The sequence below is a fragment of the Drosophila virilis genome, chromosome 3 (assembly GCF_030788295.1).
Source record: "Drosophila virilis strain 15010-1051.87 chromosome 3, Dvir_AGI_RSII-ME, whole genome shotgun sequence".
In the NCBI taxonomy this organism is placed as follows: Eukaryota; Metazoa; Arthropoda; class Insecta; order Diptera; family Drosophilidae; genus Drosophila; species Drosophila virilis.
In genome coordinates, this window is record NC_091545.1 from 384,062 (window position 1) to 404,943 (window position 20,882).

The following is a 20,882-nucleotide window of genomic DNA, read 5'->3' on the forward strand; positions in this document are numbered from 1 at the left end:
TCTTCGACAATGTATAGCATCGATAGTATCATTGACATTGACATCTCTAATGTACTCTTGTGTTTTGTTGGCGCGTAAATACTATAATTGCAGTAAACAAATTATTAAATAAACATGCCTAGTCGCTTAAATTGTCACTACGAGAACCTAAGCAGCCCATATCTGCTGCAGACTACCGACTATCAAAAGCAGTTCTGCCATCTGTATGCACATCGTTTGGCCGAAATGACGCGCCTGTTGGCGCCACTGGGGCAGACGAAATGGGGCAAAGAGGTACCAATAATGAAATTGTGTGAGCTGCGCGGGGAACAGAACGTCCAATGCATTATAATTGGCACAGTCTACAAGCATCAGGCACACAAGCCCAGCATTTTGCGTGATATCTCCGAAGAGAATCAACTGGCACCGCAGCCACAACGCCAAAACTACTCGGAGCCCGAAGACAAGGTTATGTTGGAGGACGAGTTGCAGCGTGTACGATTGCAGGGTGAGCACCTGGAAGCGCGTAACCTGGCCACGGGCATTGTTTGCGCCGTCAAAGGAGGCACTGACAATGACGGCTACTTTAACGTCGAAGAGGTGCTCTTCCTGGAGAGCGGGCCACAGAAGCCGCTGAGTCCACGCACGCCCGGCAGCAAACTGGTGATCATTTCAGGCTTGGATCAGCTGCAGGCGCACAACTATGTGGATGCATTAAACATATTCCAGTACTGGCTGAGCGGTTGCCTTGGCAATAGCCGCGAAGCTCAGTCCACGGTGCGGCTCATAGTAGCCGGGAACTCGGTGCGCAGCACAGCTATAGCACACGCGCCCACCCTGCAAGTGGCACGCAACCAGGCGAATGCGAACGACACTGTGCAGGCGGTTGGCCAACTAGATAGTTGGTTTGTATCGTGGGCACATGCACTCACCGTCGACGTTATGCCTGGCGCCTACGATCCGGCCAATTTTATGCTGCCCCAGCAGCCATTTCATAAATGCATGTTTCCGCTGGCCTCGCAGCTTTCATCCTTTCAATCCGTATCCAATCCCTACGCGTGTCGGCTGGACAGTGCGCTCGTAGTTGGCACTGCCGGCCAGAATGTTGCCGACTTGCTGCGGAGCACATCGCTAGACTCTTCACTGCAAGCACTGCGCTGCACGCTCACCTGGGGCCATGTGGCGCCCACAGCACCGGACACGCTCGCCTGCTATCCGTACATAAGCAGTGATCCGTTTATAATGAAGGAATGCCCCCACGTCTACTTTGCCGGCAACTGTGAATCCTTCGAAACCGAACTCCATGTCGGCACAGGCGGGAAGAAAACGCGTCTCGTCTGTGTGCCCAGCTTCTGCAAGACGCAGAGTGTGGCCCTCATCGATTTGGAGAGCCTCGATTGCCGCCAGATTAAGTTTAGTGCAGTATCCGAATAGCTGTATCTCGTCTGTGAGCATAGCTTCTGCAAGAAGCAGAGCGTGGACCTCAATTGCCGCCAGATTAATTTAAGTGTAGAGTCCAAATAGCTGTGTGTCAATAAATATCCATTTCCATGTTATGTATAAAATTTGATGAGTTTATTTGAACTAAGAGCTACTTCAGTTAATGCACAACCGGTCCAAGCGGCTCGCCGCGTATGTTCGCCAAATCCAGGCGCGAGTCCACCGTGTCATCTATCAGTCCAATCACTGCTATATTGTCGCCTCGGATGATGTGGAGGCCGAGCACAATTTGCTCGATTCCCGACGTTGTGGAAAAGACGCGCTCATGGCACTCATCAATGATGATGTTGATTGTCTGATCGAAACCCTTCAACGTGCCTATGAAGTTCCGTCCATCCGCCGTAATAATTGAGACTGTGTGGTTAATGTAAGACTCCAAACCGGACATTCTGTCTGCTCTTCAAGAGTTATTCTCAAGCTTTAAAACAAACTAACGCGAATGCTCGCCTTTGTAAAACGTTTGGCATTGGAAATATATTAATCGAAATATCGATATAAATATATTATCGGTTGCATAGCAGCTGTTCTCCGTTCGCCTTCTGCTCATGTAATCGAAGAGGAGAGATTCTTACTGTGCATTTAAATTATAATTAAAAAAAAATAAAATGCTACGCCTCCTTACACAAATCAGTTCCAGACAACTGGTGCGCGCACAGTCCTCGTCTACGCAGAGCCCCAAGGATAAGTGGGATTTGTATGCTGGTGTCTTGGTCGAGCGGCTGCCGGTGGTCACCAAAACTTTGAATCCATTGGAGCGACAGTTCCAAGATATGCTGTCCCAGGTCGAGTACGAAAACAGTCTTAAATCAGACTTTGAGCTAAAGCACGAACGCGACATGCTGCAGGCTGAGCTGATTAAGCAGGGTAAAGCGCAGGTGGACCTCGATGACTCGGTAGCCAAGCAAACCGCTCAAGATCTGAAAGATGCCTACACCGAGGAGCTGAAGAAGTTTCGATTCGCGCCATGCACCACGCCCGACGACGCCGCTAACAAAACCACCTCAACGGACCGATGCTTGGAGGACACGCTCTATCTGGTAGTTAAGCAAAAGCTCGGCCAACAGGAGCATTTGGTGCTGCCGCAGGGTCTCCGCCAGGAGGGCGAATCCATGCGACAAACAGCGGAGCGTGTGCTTCGCGAGCGATGTGGCACAGATTTGCAGGTCCTGTTCTATGGCAATGCGCCCGTTGGCTTCTACAAGTACAAGTATCCGAGCAAGCAGCGCATCGAGAGCGTCGGTGCCAAGATATTCTTCTACCGTGCCTCGCTGCGGGCTGGAAACGTGGACGAGAAGCAATCGCCGCCGGTTCCATACGAATGGCTGCCCAAACACGTGCTCAACGCAAAACTTAATACCGCCTATGTGGAGAGCATTAATAAATTCCTGATATGATTTGAATATTGTTTGTCCTGTTTCAAGTAGTTAAATAAACATATTTTATCATAAATAACTATTTGGATCTTCATGAAATTCTATACTTTTGAGCTTTGTGTTCGGCCGTAGGAGCTTTAATGAAATATATTTAGACTCTCCTCGGGAGGATCGTCATCCGTTCCCATCCAATATTCTTTTTATTTACAATTTAGCTAAATTTATCAAAATTAAACACATTTGTTTATAACATTTGTAAGACATGCAGCAATATAATTTTTATTTGCAATTTGTTGAAGTGTAAATAGCAATATTTTTTATTTTTATAAAAATTTGTTTTGGTTATTTTACCAATTGCATTTCGTTTATATAAACTGGAAACTGAAAATTAATTTTGTTTCTTAAATTTGATCATGTTTCGATTACAAACGCGGAACATTTCGAAAGTTTTGGGTAGTATATTTATAGAGCCAAGCATTTCGCTAGGATGCGGCGTATAATCTGGTTTATAAGCATTTTTATATATTTTGATTATATATAGACAGATACTACGTTTTGTCATGTCAAAGTTTAAGATACCACTTGGGAGATAGATGAATACGGGAATATATAAATGCAAAAGCTACCAAATGTGTTAAAAGTGCTCGATTATTGTTTTGTTTTGGGCTCATTGTGGCATTAATTCTTAAATAAGCATATTTCTGTTGGCTTAGATACTAAAAATGATCGAAAAAAATCGTGTAAATATATGTTTGTAATATTTTTGTTTTTTTTTTTTAGAAATAAGTTGCAAGACATTTTCTCAGGCGCCATTTGAAGGAAACGCAATTTAATTCTGGAATAGCGTTCGCGTGAAATCTATGTAATCTAAAGCATCTTTGATGGGCTGGCCAGAGCGCGGTTCCGAGAAAGGTTTCATGCGCTGCACGCAATAGTCCGCCATGTCCTTGGTGAGGTTCTGTGCAAGATATAAACTTGATTAATTTTACTGTCTCAATAAGGATTTGTGTAACTTACGCAGTAGAGCTCCTCCTTGGTGACGTAGGGGCGGTCGGCGGCAGTGATCGCGCGGAAGGCATTCTCGATTTCTTCGTAGGACTGCACGTTCTCGGTTTCCTTCGAAATCATGAATGCAATGTACTCCTGCAGCGAGACATAGCCGTCGCGGTTGGGATCGACCACATCGACTATGGCCTCAAATTCTGGATCGGGCTGACCCTCTTCAACCATGGGCAGATCGTAGCCGAGCGCGCGTAGACAGGACTTGAACTCTTGATGGTTTAGCTTGCCGCTCTTGTCCTTGTCGAAGTGCTTGAACATCATCGAGAATTCCTTGAGCGAATCCTCCGAGACGCCCGAATGGTTGCGCGCCTGTATCTGTTGCTCCAGATTGTGTTGCATGCGCATCGACAGCTGGTCCAGCTGATCCCATTGCTGGGCCAGACCCACCGTCGAGTGTTCCGTGTAGCGATTATCCAGAATCAAGTGCTCCTCCAATAAGGCGCCGAGTTCTTCGATTTTCTTCAGATCAACGCGACGGGCACGCACCTCCGTGGCCTTGACGCGAAGCGCCTCCAGTTGCTGTTCCAACGAACCGGAGCCTTCCATCATTGAGGTTCTGCGTGCGTACGACGAAATATTTGTGTACATTTTTGGTGTTTGAAATAGATTAGGGATAATTAGTTAAGCACGACAAAGTACGGCAGATTAAAGTAGATTATTATGCATAAGAAAAGCAATTCTTGTTAGAGGTCTGTGGTTAAGGGCGGCCGTTTTTTACATCTTTTGGGTCGTACGACCAAAATTCTCATCCTTATGTTCATATATACAGGTGTGTGTGTGTGGAAATGCATCGACCTATGACACAAGCTGAACTCGAAGCGAATTTTATTCAAAGTTTATTTTCTTTTTGAGGCCGTGTCATCAGCAAAAACATTTCAGTTAAACGCGAGAGAATTTTTTGAATATTTTCAGCAACTCATAAGTTCGAAACATGACTAAAAAGCGAGTTAAAAAAGAATAGGCCGAATATTAGTTAAAGCTACTTGAACGAAAAGAAATGCATTTTTCTACAAATTTTCTGTATGCTACATTTTAACATGCTGCGTATCTTTCGAATATTTAGTTGATTGATTTAAAAACTAATTTGACAGAATTTTGAAAGAATCGAACGCTAAATTGATTGATTAATTGCTGCTAAGCGCTGTTGCTACAGCAATTTAAACTATAACTAAATTGAAATATTTTTTTTTTAATATTATATTTACAAAGCGAGGGCAGAGCCCCCTATAAATATTTATAGTTAGTGGAGCAGCGCGGCGGGTTAAACTTTTGGCCAAAACAGAAACGGTAAAAAAACGAAAAAATAGTGGAAAAGTGGAAGCACTGCGTCCGTGGGGAGACTTCTTAATTACCCTTGACGATTATAACCCAGCATATAATATCTAGAAGAACAGAATTGAACGTTTCAGTTACGCGGATTATTAATGGAGAATGACGAGATTACGCGCGGGAGACCACAAGAGTTGTTTTCGTTAAAAGAAATTGTTGCCAAGACTTGGCTGGAGGAATCAAAAACTAACACCAAGAACAACCGGCGCAGGTCACTCACCTAGTTTCGGTTAGCCACTGATGGAAGAGATTGGCGTGCTTGGCGAACTCCTTGCGCAGCTTGTCGTTCTCCTCTTGGCGCTTGGCCTCCTTGGCAAGTTCGCCATCGCGTTCCTCTATGATCTTTTGCAGATTACGCCAGGTCTCCTCAAGAGCTTCCATGGTGAACCAGGTGTACGGATTTGGTCCAACATTAAAGCTCTTGATCTTCTGGTCGAGCGCTGCCAATGCCTTAAAGTCAGCTTCGGCCGATGAGAGAGACGCTTGGAATTGTGCGTGCGCGTCACGCAGGGCGCGTATTTCTTCGATCGAATTGCAGCGAACAGGATCCGTGAGATCCTCCTCGGCATTTTCGAACCAAGAATTGAAGGCCGAAGCTTTCTTGGCAAATGTCAAGTAGAGTTCCTCGATTTGGCGGAACTGCTCTTGCATGGCCAGCAAACGCTGTTTTCGCGTATCCGACGCATCCCGCAGCTTCTGCCAACGGGCGATCACGTCTCCGTGACGCTTCAGTATGGCCGGTGACTGGGCGTGATTAGCATTAATCAGCTGATCCTTCAGAGCGCTTATGTTGTGTATGCCCTCCTGCTCAAAGGCATTAAGACCTGAAAGGGATATGCATAAGTATGGCAGATTAAAAAGTACGTCACGCCCTGCTCACCTGCATCGAATGTCTCCTGCTTGGTTAAAAGCGTTTGCACAGTGGATAGATCACGTCCGTATTCGTCGGAACGCACATAGTTCTCCTTGTCGTCAATCCAGCTCTCGACCACATCGGCTTTCCACATGAACTGCAGATAGGCCGAGTTGTCCAACAAGGCGCCCTTGCGCCGTGCGGCCAGAGCGTTGAGGTTCTCCAGCTTGTTGCGCAGCTGCTGGCAGCGCTGGCCAATAGATTCGCCGTGATGGTTCTTGGCCTCGACCAGGTCGCTGCCCTGCTCACAGATTAGCGAACAGCGATCTTTGTGGGCGGCAAAATCGGTTTCGAAGGCATCGTGCTTCTTCAGCAAACCCTGGACGGCGGCCATCGAGTCACCGTAGTCCTCCACAGATAGCAGCTGCTGCTTTTCAGTGATCCAGGCCTCCTCCTCTTCGACCTGGGCCAGGAACTGCTGATAGATCAGCGACTCGTCCAGCTTTTGGCCACGCGTAGCAGCCAGATTCTTCAGTTCGGACCAAGCCTGATTCAGGGCCTTCAGGCGTTGCTCGATTTCCGGCACGCCCAAATTTGACACATCCATTAGCTTCTCGCCGGCCTCCTGCACGGCCTGGATGGCCGGCTCATGCGAGCCAAGCTCCGCTTCGAGGCGCTTGTGCTTCTTCTTCAGGTTCTGTACACCGGTCAAGTCGCGTCCATAGTCATCGGAGCCGACCAGCAACTTCTTCTCCTTGATCCAGCTCTCCTCGTCGGCGATGTCGCGGAAGAACTGGTGCAGGGTGAGAGCCTCGTTGAGGCGAGCCTGGCGGTGGGCGGCCAGATTGCAGATGCGCTCGTAGCGCTCGTTGATGGATTGACGTTTTTCCTGGATGCCAGCAGTATCGAATTGACCGCTTTCGACCAAGGAATCGGCCTGGTTGTTCATGTCCTTGATGCGGTCTTCGTGCGCAACGATATCCGCTTCGACCAACTGATGCTTCTTCATGAGGTTTTGGACAGACGCCAAATCCTTACCAGAATCCTCAGTGGTCAACAAACTCTCGACCTCGCCCAACCAGAAGTCCAAATCCTTGACAGCAGCAATATACGTGCGCTGCTTATTGGCCTCCTTCAGCTTCAGCGACTTCTCAGTCGTCTTGTGCGTCAGGTATTCCCACTGATCGGCTATTTGGGTTAGTCGCTTCTGCACCGCATCCTCCGAGCCACTGCACTGTTTTTTGTCAATCAAATTGCCGCCCATCGCCAGGACGCTCTGTATGCGATCCGCATTGGCGGCCAGCTCCGCTTCAAAGGCTTGATGCTTCTGATGCTTCGATTGTATGTTGGCCGGATCCTTGTAGCTCTCCTCGGTGGCCAGCTGGAGCTTTTCAGCTATCCAATTCTCAATCTCGTCCGCATCGCGGGAGAACTGCTGCAGCGTCTGCTCATCGCCAAGACGTGAACGCTTCTCGATTAGGCCCTCCTTTAGGTGACGCCAACGCTCAAGCACTTGCTTGCGCTTGTCATCCACCAGATTGGAGGCATAATGATTCTGGGCAATGAGCTGATCTGCCACGGTTTGCAGGGCAGCTATCTTCTGCTCATGTCCGTTGATAGCCTTGTCGAAGTCCTCGTGCTTTTTGATCAACGCCTCAACATTGCCGCCGGCATTGGCATCGTCGTCCGCATTGAGGAATGCCTCACGCGCGGACATCCACGACTCGGCCAGTTCGCAGTCGCGCATGTACAGTTGCAGATCGAGATTCTGCTCCAGCTGTAGGCGACGCTCGGTCCAGGCCTTCTCCAAATCCTCGCGCGCCTTGGCCAAATCCTCAATCTTCTCCTTAATTTCCGGGGATGCATAATGATTGGCCTGCAGCAGCTCATTGCCGAACTGCTCAAAGGCCCCAAAGGTGCCGGCGCGTGCATCGATCTCCGTGCGGTGTTCCTGTACACAAAGGGAAAATACTTAAATACCTTCGAGCTGGACAAAAATCTTGCTTTGAATAAGGCTTAAATGCCGGGTTAGAACAACAAGAAACGTTTTGAGTTGCTTTTCTTGTACTCAACTCAAATCTTCAAATAGAGATTAGTCAAAATTACCAAAAACGTCGAACAGAAACAGAAATAGGATAGAATAAAATGATATGCGAGCTGTCTGTTGGGTGCTTTGCAGAGATGAGTGTAGGAATATGGCTGATGTCCGAAGACCTAAACCATTCTGACCTTGTCATTAGTCGCGGTTAGGGAAACAGTGCTGCCAGCCAACACATCTGTTCTTAAAAGCTGGTAGATATTGTTATTTTTATATAAATGGCTGATGTCTGATGACAACCTTAACTATCCTGACATTGTCGTTAGCCGCTAAATAAAGTTTATTTTAAACGAAGTTCATTAAAATGATCTACTGATCTAATTCAGTGAAAAGGGCACTATATCGGTCATGAAATTCACTCGTTCAGCAGTTTATGAACGATAAATTCTATTGAGAGGAACAAAAATAGCGGAATTTTAAGTTTACTTCTGATCTGTTGATCTGTTGTTGAAAATGTTGAACGAGTGAACTAGAAATCCCCAGTCTGGTCAAAAATATAAGGTCAGTCGAATAGTTAAAGGTCGATGCTTTGCCTGTCTCCTGTGGCGATTGTCAATTATGTAGATGAGAGCTGCTATGAGATGACTGAAATTTAAAGGTTTAGGATTGATTAGCTGTAGTTGTATGCAAATATAGTCTAGAGATGTATAGAACGTATTCCAAATAGAAATAAATATCAATTTTGTTTAAGAATTAACGAGCCTGTTCAAGATTTCGATTCAGTTTGAAAACTAAATTCGGATACATTAGGAGGTTTCATTAATATTTTTGCTTGTTCGAGCAATTTTAAAATAACGACCAAATATTATCGGACGCGAAATAAAAAAATACCAATCCACTTCGAATCGTAGTCTAAAATGCTAGAACAGGCCCGCCGCATGTGCTATTAGATTCGTGTATAAGTACAGAATGGGGTTATTTAATGGCTGTCGAACTCCAACTGAGTATTTACAATGAAGAGATATTCAAGCGCATCTCCAAGGCTGCCATTGTGAATACCCAGAAGCAATTGGATAGCATGTGGAAGCTGCAGCTGAACAAACTCAGGCGGCGCAAACTAGTTCAAAAGACAAAAAACCAGTGAGAAAACACAACGCACAATAATATAACATTGATAACATGGATAACGATGATGATGCTGGTGATGAACAACGGATGCGGTATACGAACAACTACCTCGTCGCCGGATGGTGATGCACCTGCTGCCGGAGCGGAACTGCTGCCCAGCGTGAACTCAATTTCAGCACGATGTGCCTGTGTGTTTACAGATGAGAAATAATACCATGGGATGTATATTGTATATATGTTGTCATGAACCATGAACCATTGTTGTCGATAGCAGGAAACGTTGAGAGGTTTAATAATTGTTTTTTATGGCGTGATTTTTGGGTTGGGGATACCCCGAAAACAAAACAAAAGAACGCACAAAAAATCAGAATTAAATGAAAGGTTTATCTTGGGGAACAGAAATTAAATCTTTATAAGTTGCTTCTGACATAATCCGGTTCCATTGGCATTATCATTCAGAACACAAAAGAATTAGTTATCTTCGGACTGCCGAAGATTAAATACCCTTGCATGTACAGCTAAGTTTTATTTTGCATACATTTCAATACACATCTGCGGCAAAAAGGAGGATTTACTTGAAGTGAAGACGTGCATTGCTAAGCTCGTTTGAATCAAATTCGAATACTCAATCGTTTCAAACGAAAACCGACAGATTCGAACCCCAGTTGAGTATCGAACTAACCGATTCACCGTAGCCAATTATTCAGACAAAGTTTGACATGCTCGAGGCCTCATAATTTGTGCATAAATAAATGATTTTGAGCTTGTTCGATTGAATCTTAGTAAACAAAAATAAATGAAGGATGAATAAACAAGCAGATAGACGGACATAGCTTTATATTTTTTCTATCCCTACCCCCTGCAAGGGCATGAAAAGCAAATAACCTGAAACATGGGCAAATGAAATTATAAAAGTAATCAAGGCCATCAAAATCCTACCTGATGACGTTCGATAAGCGCCTCGGCGCCAGTCACATCGTTGGCCAGCTCGTCAGAGGTGACCAGGCTCATCATGGAGTTGATCCAAGCGAGCAGATCGCGATAGTCGCTGAGGAAGCGCTGCAGGTCGTACGAGTCCAGCAGCTTTTCCTTGCGCGCCGTCGACTTGGTAATGATCTGATCCCACATCTCGTTGATCTCCTTCTGCTTGGCATAGGTCTGTTCGGCGGTGTCCGGATGCGATTGCATCAGGCGATTGGCGGTCTCGTCCAGCTGGCGGATCTTGTCGCGCAGGGCCGCCAGGTCGCGCTCGACGCCCTCATGTTTGCGCTGCAGCGTCTGAACGCTGCGCAAATCTTTGCCCAGGTCGTCGTTGTTGAGAGCGTTCGCCTTCTCGGCTATCCAGTCCTTGGTCTCGTCAATGTCGCGATGGAAACGCTGCACTTCGTGCGCGGAGCCCAGCTGGCTGGCCTTCTCGGCGGTCAAGGTCTGCAGATTGTTCCACTTCTCGTTGAGATCCTGCATCTGGGTCTGGATCTTGAGGGCCGCCTCCGTCTGGCCGAGCGATGTCAGCTGAACGGCAATTTCGTTCATGTTCGCTAGACGCACCTCGTTGGCCTTGAGATCGTCATTGAAGTCGTCGAACTTCTTCTGCAGCACCTCAACCTCCTCGAGATCCTCGCCGACGACATCGGCAATCTGGGCATGGTTTTCCTTGTCGCGTATCCATTGAGCCAAGTCGGCTGCCTCACGCACCAGCACATACGCCTTCACGGTCTCGTTCAGCTTGTTCTGGCGCTCGCGGGCCAGGGCCAAGAGATTATCGTACTGAGAATTGATCTGATTCTGGCGCTTGGCAATCGAATGGTTGTCCACGAGGTTCTGCTGTGAGGCACTGAGTCCAGCCTCGATCTTCTTGATGTAGGCGGCCGGTACGAAGCCTTGCCGATCATTGACCTCCACCTTCCACCAGTCCTTGTTGTTTGAGTTGAGCAGCGTGAGGACGTCGCCCTTCTTCATGGACACCTCGCGCGGCGATTTCTCCGTGTAGTCGTAGAGCGCTACGACGCACTCCTTGCCGGTAATGTCGACGACGGGCGTTTCCTGCTGACGACAGTTCTTGGCCTGCTCCTGCAACGCCTGGATAGTGTTGCCGAAGGCTTCCAGATCGGAGACGAGTGCCTCATGCTTCTTCAACAGCGCCTCCGAAGAGTCCTCGTCCTTGCCATAGTCACTGCCCGTGGCAATCGGCTCCTTTTCGCGCATCCACGACTCCGCCTCGTTGGCATCGGCAAAGTATTGATGCGCCTGCAGCGAATCGTCCAGATCCTGTTTGCGCTGATTCGACCTCTCGCGCAGCGTGTTCCACTGCTCCTGCAGTGCCTCGAGGCGCTGGCGTATATCGTCGCTGGCGAATGGCTGATCCTTGAGCATATTCTCGCCCGAGCTTATGACATTCAGCAGGCGCGCCTCATGATTGTTGATCTCCGCGAGCACAGCCTGATGTTTCTTAATCAGATTCTGGACACCAATCAGATCCCGGCCGCGATTCGTCGATGCGGCAATCGGTTCCTTCTCGCGTATCCAGGCGGCCTCGTCCTCGAGGTCGCGGAACAGCTGCTGCACCTGCAGCGAGTCCAACAAATGCTGCTTGCGTTCGCCCATGGGCGCTGCCAGAGCGGCATAACGGGCCGAGAGATTGCCCTCCTTGTTGCGAATGTTGTCGGCATCGAAGTGTCCCGATTCGATGAACTTGTTGGCCGCCACATTGATGTTCTCAATGCGATCCTGGTGGGCCATTACATCGGCCTCGAGCAGCGCATGCTTCTTCTGCAGATTCTGGACAGAGGTCAAATCCTTGCCGTGATCCTCGGACAGCAGCTGGCCCTCGATCTCGCTCAGCCAGAGCTCAATGTCCTCAATAGTCCGATTGAACTGTTGCTGCTGGCAGGCCTCGTTCAGCTTGCAGCCCTTCTTGTCGGAGGCCTGGACCAGCGTTTCCCACAGCACGACAATCTCCTGCATGCGCGTATTAATCTGGTCGGCGGCATAGTGCTTCTTCTCGATCAACTCGCTGCCCACGTTGGTGATGTCCTCGATGCGCGACTTGTTGGCGTTCAGCTCGTGCTCGAAGTTCTGATGCTTCTGCATTTTACCATTCAGATTGGTCGGATCCAGATAGCTGTCGTCGGTGGCGAACTTGAGTTTCTCGCTGATCCAGCCCTTGGTCTCGTCGCAGTCGCGCTCGAATTGCTGATAGCGATTCGAGTCCTCCAGCAGCTGGCGCCGCTTGGCCGACTTCTCCTGCAGGGCGGCGCGTCGAGCGAGCAACATCTGTCGTCTCTGCGCGACATCGTCAGCGGCATAGTGCTGGCCATCGATTAGCTTGGTGGCGAAGATGTCCAGCGCCTTGATTTTCTCCTCCTGTGCGGCCAGGCTCTTCTCGAAGTCTTCGTGCTTCTTGATCAGCGCCTCGACGGAGTCCAGTGAATCGCCCAGATCCTCGTTGGCGAGAAAGGCCTCCTGTTTGGCCATCCAGGTGTCGGCCTGTTCAGTGTCACGATAAAAGAGCTGCAGATCCATGCACTGCTCGTACAGGATGCGGCGATCCTCCCACAGCGACAGCAGCGAGCTCTTGTCGTTCTCCAGAGCAGCCAGCTTCTCCTGGATCTCGGCGGCGGCATAGTGCTCGCGCTCCAACAGTTTCCTGCCGGATTCAGTGGTCAACTTGAAGCTATCCTCGCGCGCATCGATCTCACCCTTGTGCTCCTGATGGCGCTCCAGCAGCGCCTCTGCGCCGGCTACATCCTTGGCGAGCTCATCTGCCGAGATGATGGCCTTCATACCATTGATCCACGACACCAGATCACGGAAGTCGGCCAGGAAACGATGCAGATAGTAGGATTCGTCCAGCTTCTGCTTGCGCTCATGCGCCTTGGCCGTCAAACTCTGCCAATAGTTGGCGATCTCGGCCTGCTTGTCGCGTATCTGATCGCTGTGATCGGCATGGATGGAGCACAGGCGTTGCGCCTCGGCGCCCAGTGTGGACACTTTGTCCTCCAAGGCGGCCAGGTCGCGTTCGACGCCCTCGTGCTTACGCTGCAGAGCCTGCACGCTGGCAAGGTCACGACCATAGTCGTCGGAGGAGAGCACAACATCCTTTTCGGCTATCCAGGCGACTGTCTCGTCGGCATCGCGATTAAAGCGCTGAATCTCGTGGGCGCCGAAGAGTTTCTCCTGCCGCACAATGGCCAATTGCTTGAGCCGCTGCCAGGCCTCGTTGAGCTCCTCCTTGCGCTTGGTTATGGTGTCCCGCTCGGGATGACCGTCCTGTATTAGTTTGTCGGCCAACTGGTTAACTTCGGTGACGCGATACTCCTGCGAGGCCATGTCCTTCTGGAATTCATCAAACTTGCGCTGTAGCACTTCGACATGCTCCAGATCCTGACCGAACTCATCGGCCGTCACAAAGGTCTCCTTGTCCTTGATCCAAAACATGACCTCTTCGCACTGACGCAAAAACTGGACCAGAACCAGCGCCTGCTGCAGCTTTAGGCCCTTCTCGGCCAAACGGCTCAGCAGCAGCTCCCACAACTGATGCAGCTCGTCCAGGCGCCGCTGTATGGTCTCCGATGCGAAGTGCTGCTGATTGATCATCTCCTGGCCGGTATTATCCAGCGACACAATTGCATTGCTATGCGCCGAGACCTCCGCCTCGAAGGCCTGATGCTTCTGGATCTTGGCCTGCAGATTGGTCGGATCGCGGTAGCTCTCCTCGCTGGCCGCTTGCAGTTTCTCGTGTATCCACGACTCCAGCTCATCGGCGTCGCGCTTAAAGTACTGAAACCGACGCGAATCCTCGAGCTTCTCGCGCTTTTGCCGGGTCTCAATCTTGAATTCATTATAGCGCGAAAGCACCTGCTCACGACGCTCCTGAATGTCCTCAACGGTCTCGAGGATTTTCACCTCTTTCGGTGTAAAGTTCTCCATATTGGGTACTGTTCGTTAAATTCTTCGTTCGTTTTTGGTTTTGACTTTGTAAAGTTTCAATTTAATCTAATACTGCTCCCGGCTGCTCATCAAATTCAAATGCCAAAGTCTGCCCGTGCTCAACTGCAAGAGAATGAGAATTAATGAATCAACGAGAGAGTGAGCAACAATTAGATTCAATTAGTTTTAACCAGAGACACAGCTTTTGTCGATTGCATAACCTCCGCTCGCGTTTTACAAATTTAGCACAATGACACACACACACATACATACAATCAGCTTTGCTGCATACACACAAGCGACACATTACGCGCTTTGTGTACCGCACAGTGGTTGAAAAGTTACAAGACTTTGGAACTTCAAATTGTGCAAAAAGAGAATATTCGTCGTGTGCTTATGGATACTAATGGATATATCTACGTATATAGATTTCTATATACTGCAAGCAAGTCAATATGCCGCACAAAGGCTGTAGTCAATCGATTTCAATTGCGGCAGAGTCAGTGTTGCAATTAGCTATTTTCCTGCTTAGTATATAGCCATTGTTGCCAATTCAGCTTTTTTCCAGCTTAGTTTGTCTGGAGCCAGTGTTGCTAACTAAGCTAGTTATAACATTCTTTAACTTTTGGCACCTTAAAATCAATAGACAAAATTAAAAATTTTTTTTCTTCAGTTTCTACACTTATTCGTTCTACTGTTTGCCCAATGACTGCATCGCCCGCCTTACATACATATATACATACATACACATATCAAAATCATTTTGTATTTCACAAGCCAACCAAATACAACGACAAATTCGTCAAGTTTCGCTGATAGTGTGACGTAATCGGAAATTTTAATTATCGATAGGCAGCGCTGTTATCTTATCGAAGAGAAGGTTGACATTCTTTTGCAAAAAATAGAGTATTTATTAACAGCGACAAACATTGTATGATAAATGAGAATGATATATGTAACTAACTCTTGAGCTTAAAAACTATCTAGATCGCTGGATAAATCCGCCAGCATTTCCATAAACAATTGGGACTTGCCGTCGTCGTCGTTGACCTTGTTGGAACAACCTTGGGACAACTGATGCAGCAGCTGGGAGAGTGCGCTCCACACCGGCTGTGTCCAGTTCTCCTTGAAGAGTGCCACGAAAAACTGATTAAGCTGTTCTACGTCGAGCACGTGTGCTTCTAGCATATGGTGTAGCAGCTGATGGAGCAGCTGAAATCGCGCAGGATTTGCACTAAGATCCTGAAAAAAGCTGACGCTGAGCAATGCCTCCAAATAGATGGGATGAGGGACGTCCTCGTCATCACCACCTGAACGCACCTTTGGCGCCAGCCACACCTCACAGCTAATGCTGATAACCGGCTGCGTCAGCATCTGCGGCTGCTGGCACATGAGCAACTGCAGCAGACGCACCAGAATGGAGCCGAGCAACTGATAGAAATGGCTGGGCAGATGCGGCAGCAGCGCCGCCTGCCGCGTGCGTTTGAGCAGCGGCAGCAGATCGCCCAAATTGGGCAGAAATTCGGGTCGCATGCTGAGGCAGTGCACCCACTGCTGCAGCTCGTGTAGAATCTGCGACAAGCTGAGCTCGCCCGCCGCTGTCAGGCACAGATCGTTCGAGTTGGCGCTAGACTGGACGCCGCTCCGGCTGTTTGCGCGACACACCTTGGTGGCTAGCTCCTGGAGGTCGCCGTGATAGAAGCTGGACTGCAGCACGCTGATTTCCAGCCATTGCTGTAGCTGCATTTGCGCCTGCTGCCGGATCAAATGCGCATACGTGTGACGCACAACGTCATTCGTATTGGCGGGCAACAGCGCCCGCAGCGACTGCTCAATGCGCTGCTCCAACATTCCGGGCACCCGCTCCGTCCACTGCTGATACGCCTGGTTTCGGGCCTGCTGATAGATGCGCTGCAGCTCGCGCAGCACCTCGTGCTGCTGCGTCGACTCAATCCCATTGACCTGCGCATCTGCCGCTGACTTAGAGGGCAGGAGTATTGTTTGCTGTGCATCCTTAACCACGCACTTGAAGCTGCGCTCTGTCACGAATTCCAGCAGACGCCGCATCGAGGCGTTCTGAGAGTGCAAAAAGGCGTCCACCAGCTTGCGCTGATCTGAAGCCGGCACAAACTGAGATTCATTGTCCGGTGTACTATCATTTTTGCCTCCGCCGCCGCCCAGCTGTTCCAGGCGTGTGGTTATGTAGCGATAGCGTCCATTGCGCTGGACGTGGCGCTGGGAGGGAGCGATGGCCACACGGAACTCGTGCAGGAAGGGACACGCAAGCGGCAACATCTGCTCCAGCAGCGAGCCCACCTTTCCCCCGTCCGAGAAGCAAAGACTGCGCAGGCAATCGGCTACAAGAGCTGCCGTGGCTGCATCCGGTTTCGTGCTCATCCTCCTTCTGTGGCTATAGTAGCCCGTGCTTAGAGCCGGCTGCGATTCCAGCAGCCAGCCGAGACAGCTGCGCGCGATGAAAACCGCGCGGGGCTGCAACGGGATATGGGTTTTGGCTATGCCCGCATACAGGGCATAGAGCAGCTCTAAAGTGTCCAGGGCAGCGGGCAGCTGCAGCGTGACTGGGTCCAACATGACCAGATACTGCACCAGCCACGGGAGCGTGATCAGCAGCTTTCCCTGGCGCATAGCACGTTCCAAATGCAGGCGCATTTCAAACGGAGGCTGGAACTGGCGGCGCAGCTGGAGCTGCTCCTGCGGGCAGCTGTTGGCTGCGTTGGGCGAACGATTGTAGGGAAAGGCGCACACATAACCCAAGAACTTGGCTAAGATAAGCAGCTCGGCTTGAGCCTGCGGGCGCACAATATATGGGGAGGCCACCTGCTCCTCCTCCTCTTCACCGTCCGGTTGTAGCGAGAGCAGCTCGAAGCTAGAGTCATTGTGGCGCAATAGCTGCACGTAAAGTGCCAGCTGCAGCTGCACCAGAAACGCCAAGGAACTGCATTCACCAATAAAATCACGAAAGAAGCCCTGCGTGCGCGGGAACTGATCCTCAACACTGGAATTGCTGGTGACCAGACGCTGCGCCAACCTGTTGAGTCGCTGCTGATCAAGCTTGAGGCCCAGCTCCTCGGGCGACTCGTGCTTCTCCCGGCTGGACATGAGCAGCTGGCTGACAAACAGCCCAGCAAAGTGCGCCATATTCACCACATGCTCCGACTGCTTGAAGATGTCACGCACAAGCGGGCCCAGCTCTCGGCCAAAGCTGAACAGACGATTCAGATGCAGTTGCTCCCATTGCTTGAGCGACTTGTAAAAGAGATCGCGCTGGCTCTTGAATGCCCCAAACTCCTGCTGGCTGGGAAACTTATCGCGCGCATCTTTCTCGTGCTGATAGTGCACATTCTGCTGCGCCTTGCTCGGCGTTTCCGCCGGTAGCTGGATCCGTGCCCGCTGGCTCTGCTGCTGCTCCAGTTGCTCCTGCAGCTGCTTGGACAGAAGCGATAGGCGATCGTGCTGCAGCAGCACGGCCAGCGAGCTGCGATCCAGCTGCAGCAGCACATCCTTCTGCTGCTCCAGCAGTTTGGCCGCAAAATAGATGCACTCCTTGTGGCCAGCTAGCAGAGCAAGCGGTGGCTCCAATTTTGAGCTGTCACCGGCCACATCGCATACGTTAAGCAATTGCAGCGCGTAGCTGATCTCGGTCAGCACATTTGGCACCAGGTTGAGATCCATCAGCAGCGCGTAGATCGCCGCCAACAGATGCAGCTGCTTGGCATGACGCACATGCTCCAAACTAATTGACATTACTTTCGGCTGAACATCCCTTTCCCGTTGTTCCCGCTCCTGTTCCACGGGCGCTTCGCTTTTGATCTCCTGTCGGCGCAGCAGCAGCATCTTGCGCGCCTCCTGCTCCAGCTCGGCGCCTTGGCTGCGATCAAGCTCACAGCTCTGCGAAAGACGCAACAGATTGTTCTCGTTGCTGAAGGAGCTGGTGTCGCCAAAGGAGCTGCTCGCGGACACGTTCCTACTGATGGTCATAGGCAGCACGCGGCGGCGCGGCCTCTGCGATTTGTCCAGCGGCGTTGCCTTTTTCTTCGCTCGCTGCTGGCTCTGATTGGGCGTCGTATTGGTCATAAAATCCGCTAGACAAAAGCTGCTCGAGCCTCCTCCTCCACTTCGATTGGTCGATCGTTCGCTGCTTTGCGGCGTGCCGCCCGTGGAGCGACGACCTTGCTGCTGCAGCGGAGTTACCTGTCGCACGGGCGTGGACACATTGCACGTACTCAGCTGACTGAGCGGAGATTCATTCAGTTCCTGATCAATGGGCGTGGGTTTTGCCTGGTGCACGGGCGTGTGTTGTTTGGGCGTTTCCGATTCGTTGTTACCGCGAAAATGCAGCTCCGTGTGTTGACGCAGTGCAGCCAAAAAGTAAATGGCGAAATCTTCCAGACAGCATAGGTTGCTCTGCTTTCCCTCGAAGTGTGCCTGGAACGTTTCGGGTAGCTGATAAAAATCCACAAGTTCCAGTTTTTTAAGCAACTGCTCCAGCTGCTGCTCCTGTTCCAGTTCCAGTTCCAGTTGCTTTGCGTGCTCCATTTTCTGTTTATGTTATATTAGGTTTAAGCTATCGATCTCTCAAAGCCAAGTCGACAAGTTCTTTTTTTTATGCAACTGCTCCGGTTCCAGTTTTAGTTCCATTTGCTGTTTGATTTATTTACATTTGTTGCGTGTGTTTTTGTTTATATTACGTTTAAGCTCTCGTTCTCACAACATTTTCTCTCTCCCTCAGGCCCCGTTCCTGCAACGGAAGATGAGAGAAGAGAAATATTGCTTGTACGCTCTTTGTCTTTTGCTTGCTTTCATTTATTTCATTTTATTTATTTTCTTGGGAGGTTGCCACTTTTTTCTTTTTGCTTGGTTGCGATTTTTATTTTTATTTAAGGTTTCATTTCTTTTATCACACACACGCTCAAACGTATAAGGATCTAACTAACTTCAGATTTGTGCCGAATTTAGATAGAGTTTACGAAGGAAAATTATTATATATACGGTATGTTAGTCAATTTGTTTTGTTTTTGTTTTAGTTACCAATATTATTTCGTTTAACATGCAATATACTAGAAGCACATCACACGATTGATATTATATTACTCAACACTTAAAAATCTATTGTTAATTTATGTAACTAAAAGTATCTTTAAGGCAATGATTTAAGATACATTGTGCTACAAAGCTTTAGAAATGCATAGATACCTACACGAAGACTGCAATCAATTTTCTAATAGAAAACACGCGATATTTATTACATTAAGAGAAATGAAACAGGAGGTCAAAGAGCAAAGTAAAGTAGTTGCAAGTAGTGTCTTCAATTGCTTTACTTAAATGACATCATCACCAAAAGAAGAAGTCTTACAAAGCAGGGTGGTTCGGTGAAGAAATATAAACGAGCATGTATACAAATTTCTAAATATAATTTGGTCACGCGAGTTTTTAACGGCATCGCCCTAACACGGCAGGAAATTGAAAAATAATATAGCCTAGGCCCGGATTCGGGGTTCGTATTCAAAGCAGCCATACAAAAGTCAAAATGTCGCCCAGCCACATACGCACACACATGCACATATATAAACATACATAAACGAATCGAAGGCAATTTAACTGTTTATGGCGTGCTTTACAAACAAAAACAACATACAAAAAGAAACAGCAGCAAAGAGAGAGAGAGAGGGAGGGGGCATACATGGACTCCCTGCCATGGAGTACAATTTGTTTGAAATGAGAGAGCGAGCGAGCGCGCTCTCTTTTTGAATACATTCACAGAGCCGCTGGCACAGACCTCACACATGAGCGATACACAGCAAAGCGGCAACATACATTAATTGAAGTGTATCAGAAATAGCTGGATGACGTAATGCGCACAACTTGGAACTATGAGCAATAAGTATTAAGCATTAGCGTTTAAAAGAGCTATATTTTTTATGGACATAAAATTAAAAATTTACAAAATGCAAAACAGTTTTTTTTTGGATTTCCGGCAATATGCGCACAAAATTGGGCAACGTTATCCTAAATAAACAACCCGCCGACAAAGTCAAGGACATTTTTTTTCTGCAAACAGGTTTCGCGAAATTTCTATTAATGGCAAATATATTATTTCTGTTGCTATTTTTCCTGTAAATACCAAAATGCATCTCATTGGTTTGTATCCGAGCCTGTGTTCTATATCTCTCTCTCCCGCTTTCTCTCAAATTAAAGTTGCGGCACAACCCGATGACGTATACACAACACACACATACATATGTACGTATTTATAAAAATGGTTCACATACAACATGGAAATAGAATTTTGCACTCTTTACACACTTTCCAAAATGTAATTTAGTAAGCAAATCACTTTGTGACATTTTGCCAATTTCTAAAGCATAATTAGATTTTCGCCTTTTGAAAACGAGGGTGTGGCGTTGACCCGAAAAATTTTCACTGTACCACACACACATAAACGCTTGCTGATTTTCAATGTAATTTAAAGCTTTGTGGTCTACAATTGTAAATGAAAACAATATGTAACTTACACTTTAGATCTCGCTCAATCGCTTTACAACAAATTTGTTGGTTTAACTTTTGATTTTCAACTCTTTTACTTAATTTTTCATGCAGCGCTTTAAATTTCACACGAACTGCACGCGAGCACTTTACAGAATGTAGTATGCTAGAGGTGTGATATGATTCG

At 48.5% G+C, this 20,882-nt stretch overlaps 5 protein-coding genes across 8 annotated transcripts; 2 read left to right on the plus strand and 3 right to left on the minus strand.

Moving 5' to 3' along the window:
* The first annotated feature begins 22 nt into the window (after positions 1–22).
* PolD2 (DNA polymerase delta subunit 2) lies at positions 23–1,544 on the plus strand. The gene has a single exon (XM_002060244.4). It carries the CDS (start codon positions 115–117, stop codon positions 1,411–1,413), a length of 1,299 nt encoding a protein of 432 aa, XP_002060280.1. The 5' UTR covers positions 23–114; the 3' UTR covers positions 1,414–1,544.
* Positions 1,533–1,867, minus strand: LOC6636849 (U6 snRNA-associated Sm-like protein LSm8). The gene has a single exon (XM_002060243.4). It carries the CDS (start codon positions 1,865–1,867, stop codon positions 1,580–1,582), a length of 288 nt encoding a protein of 95 aa, XP_002060279.1. The 3' UTR covers positions 1,533–1,579.
* A 217-nt stretch (positions 1,868–2,084) lies between these two features.
* On the plus strand, positions 2,085–2,931 carry mRpL46 (mitochondrial ribosomal protein L46). The gene has a single exon (XM_015168218.3). The coding sequence runs from the start codon at positions 2,085–2,087 to the stop codon at positions 2,871–2,873; it is 789 nt and encodes a 262-aa protein (XP_015023704.2). The 3' UTR covers positions 2,874–2,931.
* Positions 2,932–3,290: 359 nt separating this feature from the next.
* alpha-Spec (alpha spectrin) lies at positions 3,291–20,857 on the minus strand. 4 transcript variants are annotated; one of them, XM_032435576.2, is made up of 8 exons: positions 20,725–20,857; positions 10,202–14,314; positions 9,371–9,448; positions 6,124–8,047; positions 5,464–6,067; positions 5,267–5,296; positions 3,870–4,470; positions 3,291–3,810 (listed from the first exon to the last, which is right to left on the minus strand). In XM_032435576.2, exons 2-8 carry the CDS (start codon positions 14,189–14,191, stop codon positions 3,682–3,684), a joined length of 7,356 nt encoding a protein of 2,451 aa, XP_032291467.1. In that variant the 5' UTR covers positions 14,192–14,314; positions 20,725–20,857; the 3' UTR covers positions 3,291–3,681. The 4 variants fall into 4 exon arrangements, with proteins under 4 accessions (XP_032291467.1, XP_032291469.1, XP_002060276.1 ...); XM_032435578.2 differs by lacking the exon at positions 9,371–9,448; XM_002060240.4 differs by lacking the exon at positions 5,267–5,296.
* dlt (codanin-1 like protein dlt) lies at positions 15,079–20,853 on the minus strand. The gene is made up of 2 exons (XM_002060239.4): positions 20,725–20,853; positions 15,079–18,950 (listed from the first exon to the last, which is right to left on the minus strand). Exon 2 carries the CDS (start codon positions 18,746–18,748, stop codon positions 15,164–15,166), a length of 3,585 nt encoding a protein of 1,194 aa, XP_002060275.3. The 5' UTR covers positions 18,749–18,950; positions 20,725–20,853; the 3' UTR covers positions 15,079–15,163.
* Positions 20,858–20,882: the final 25 nt, after the last annotated feature.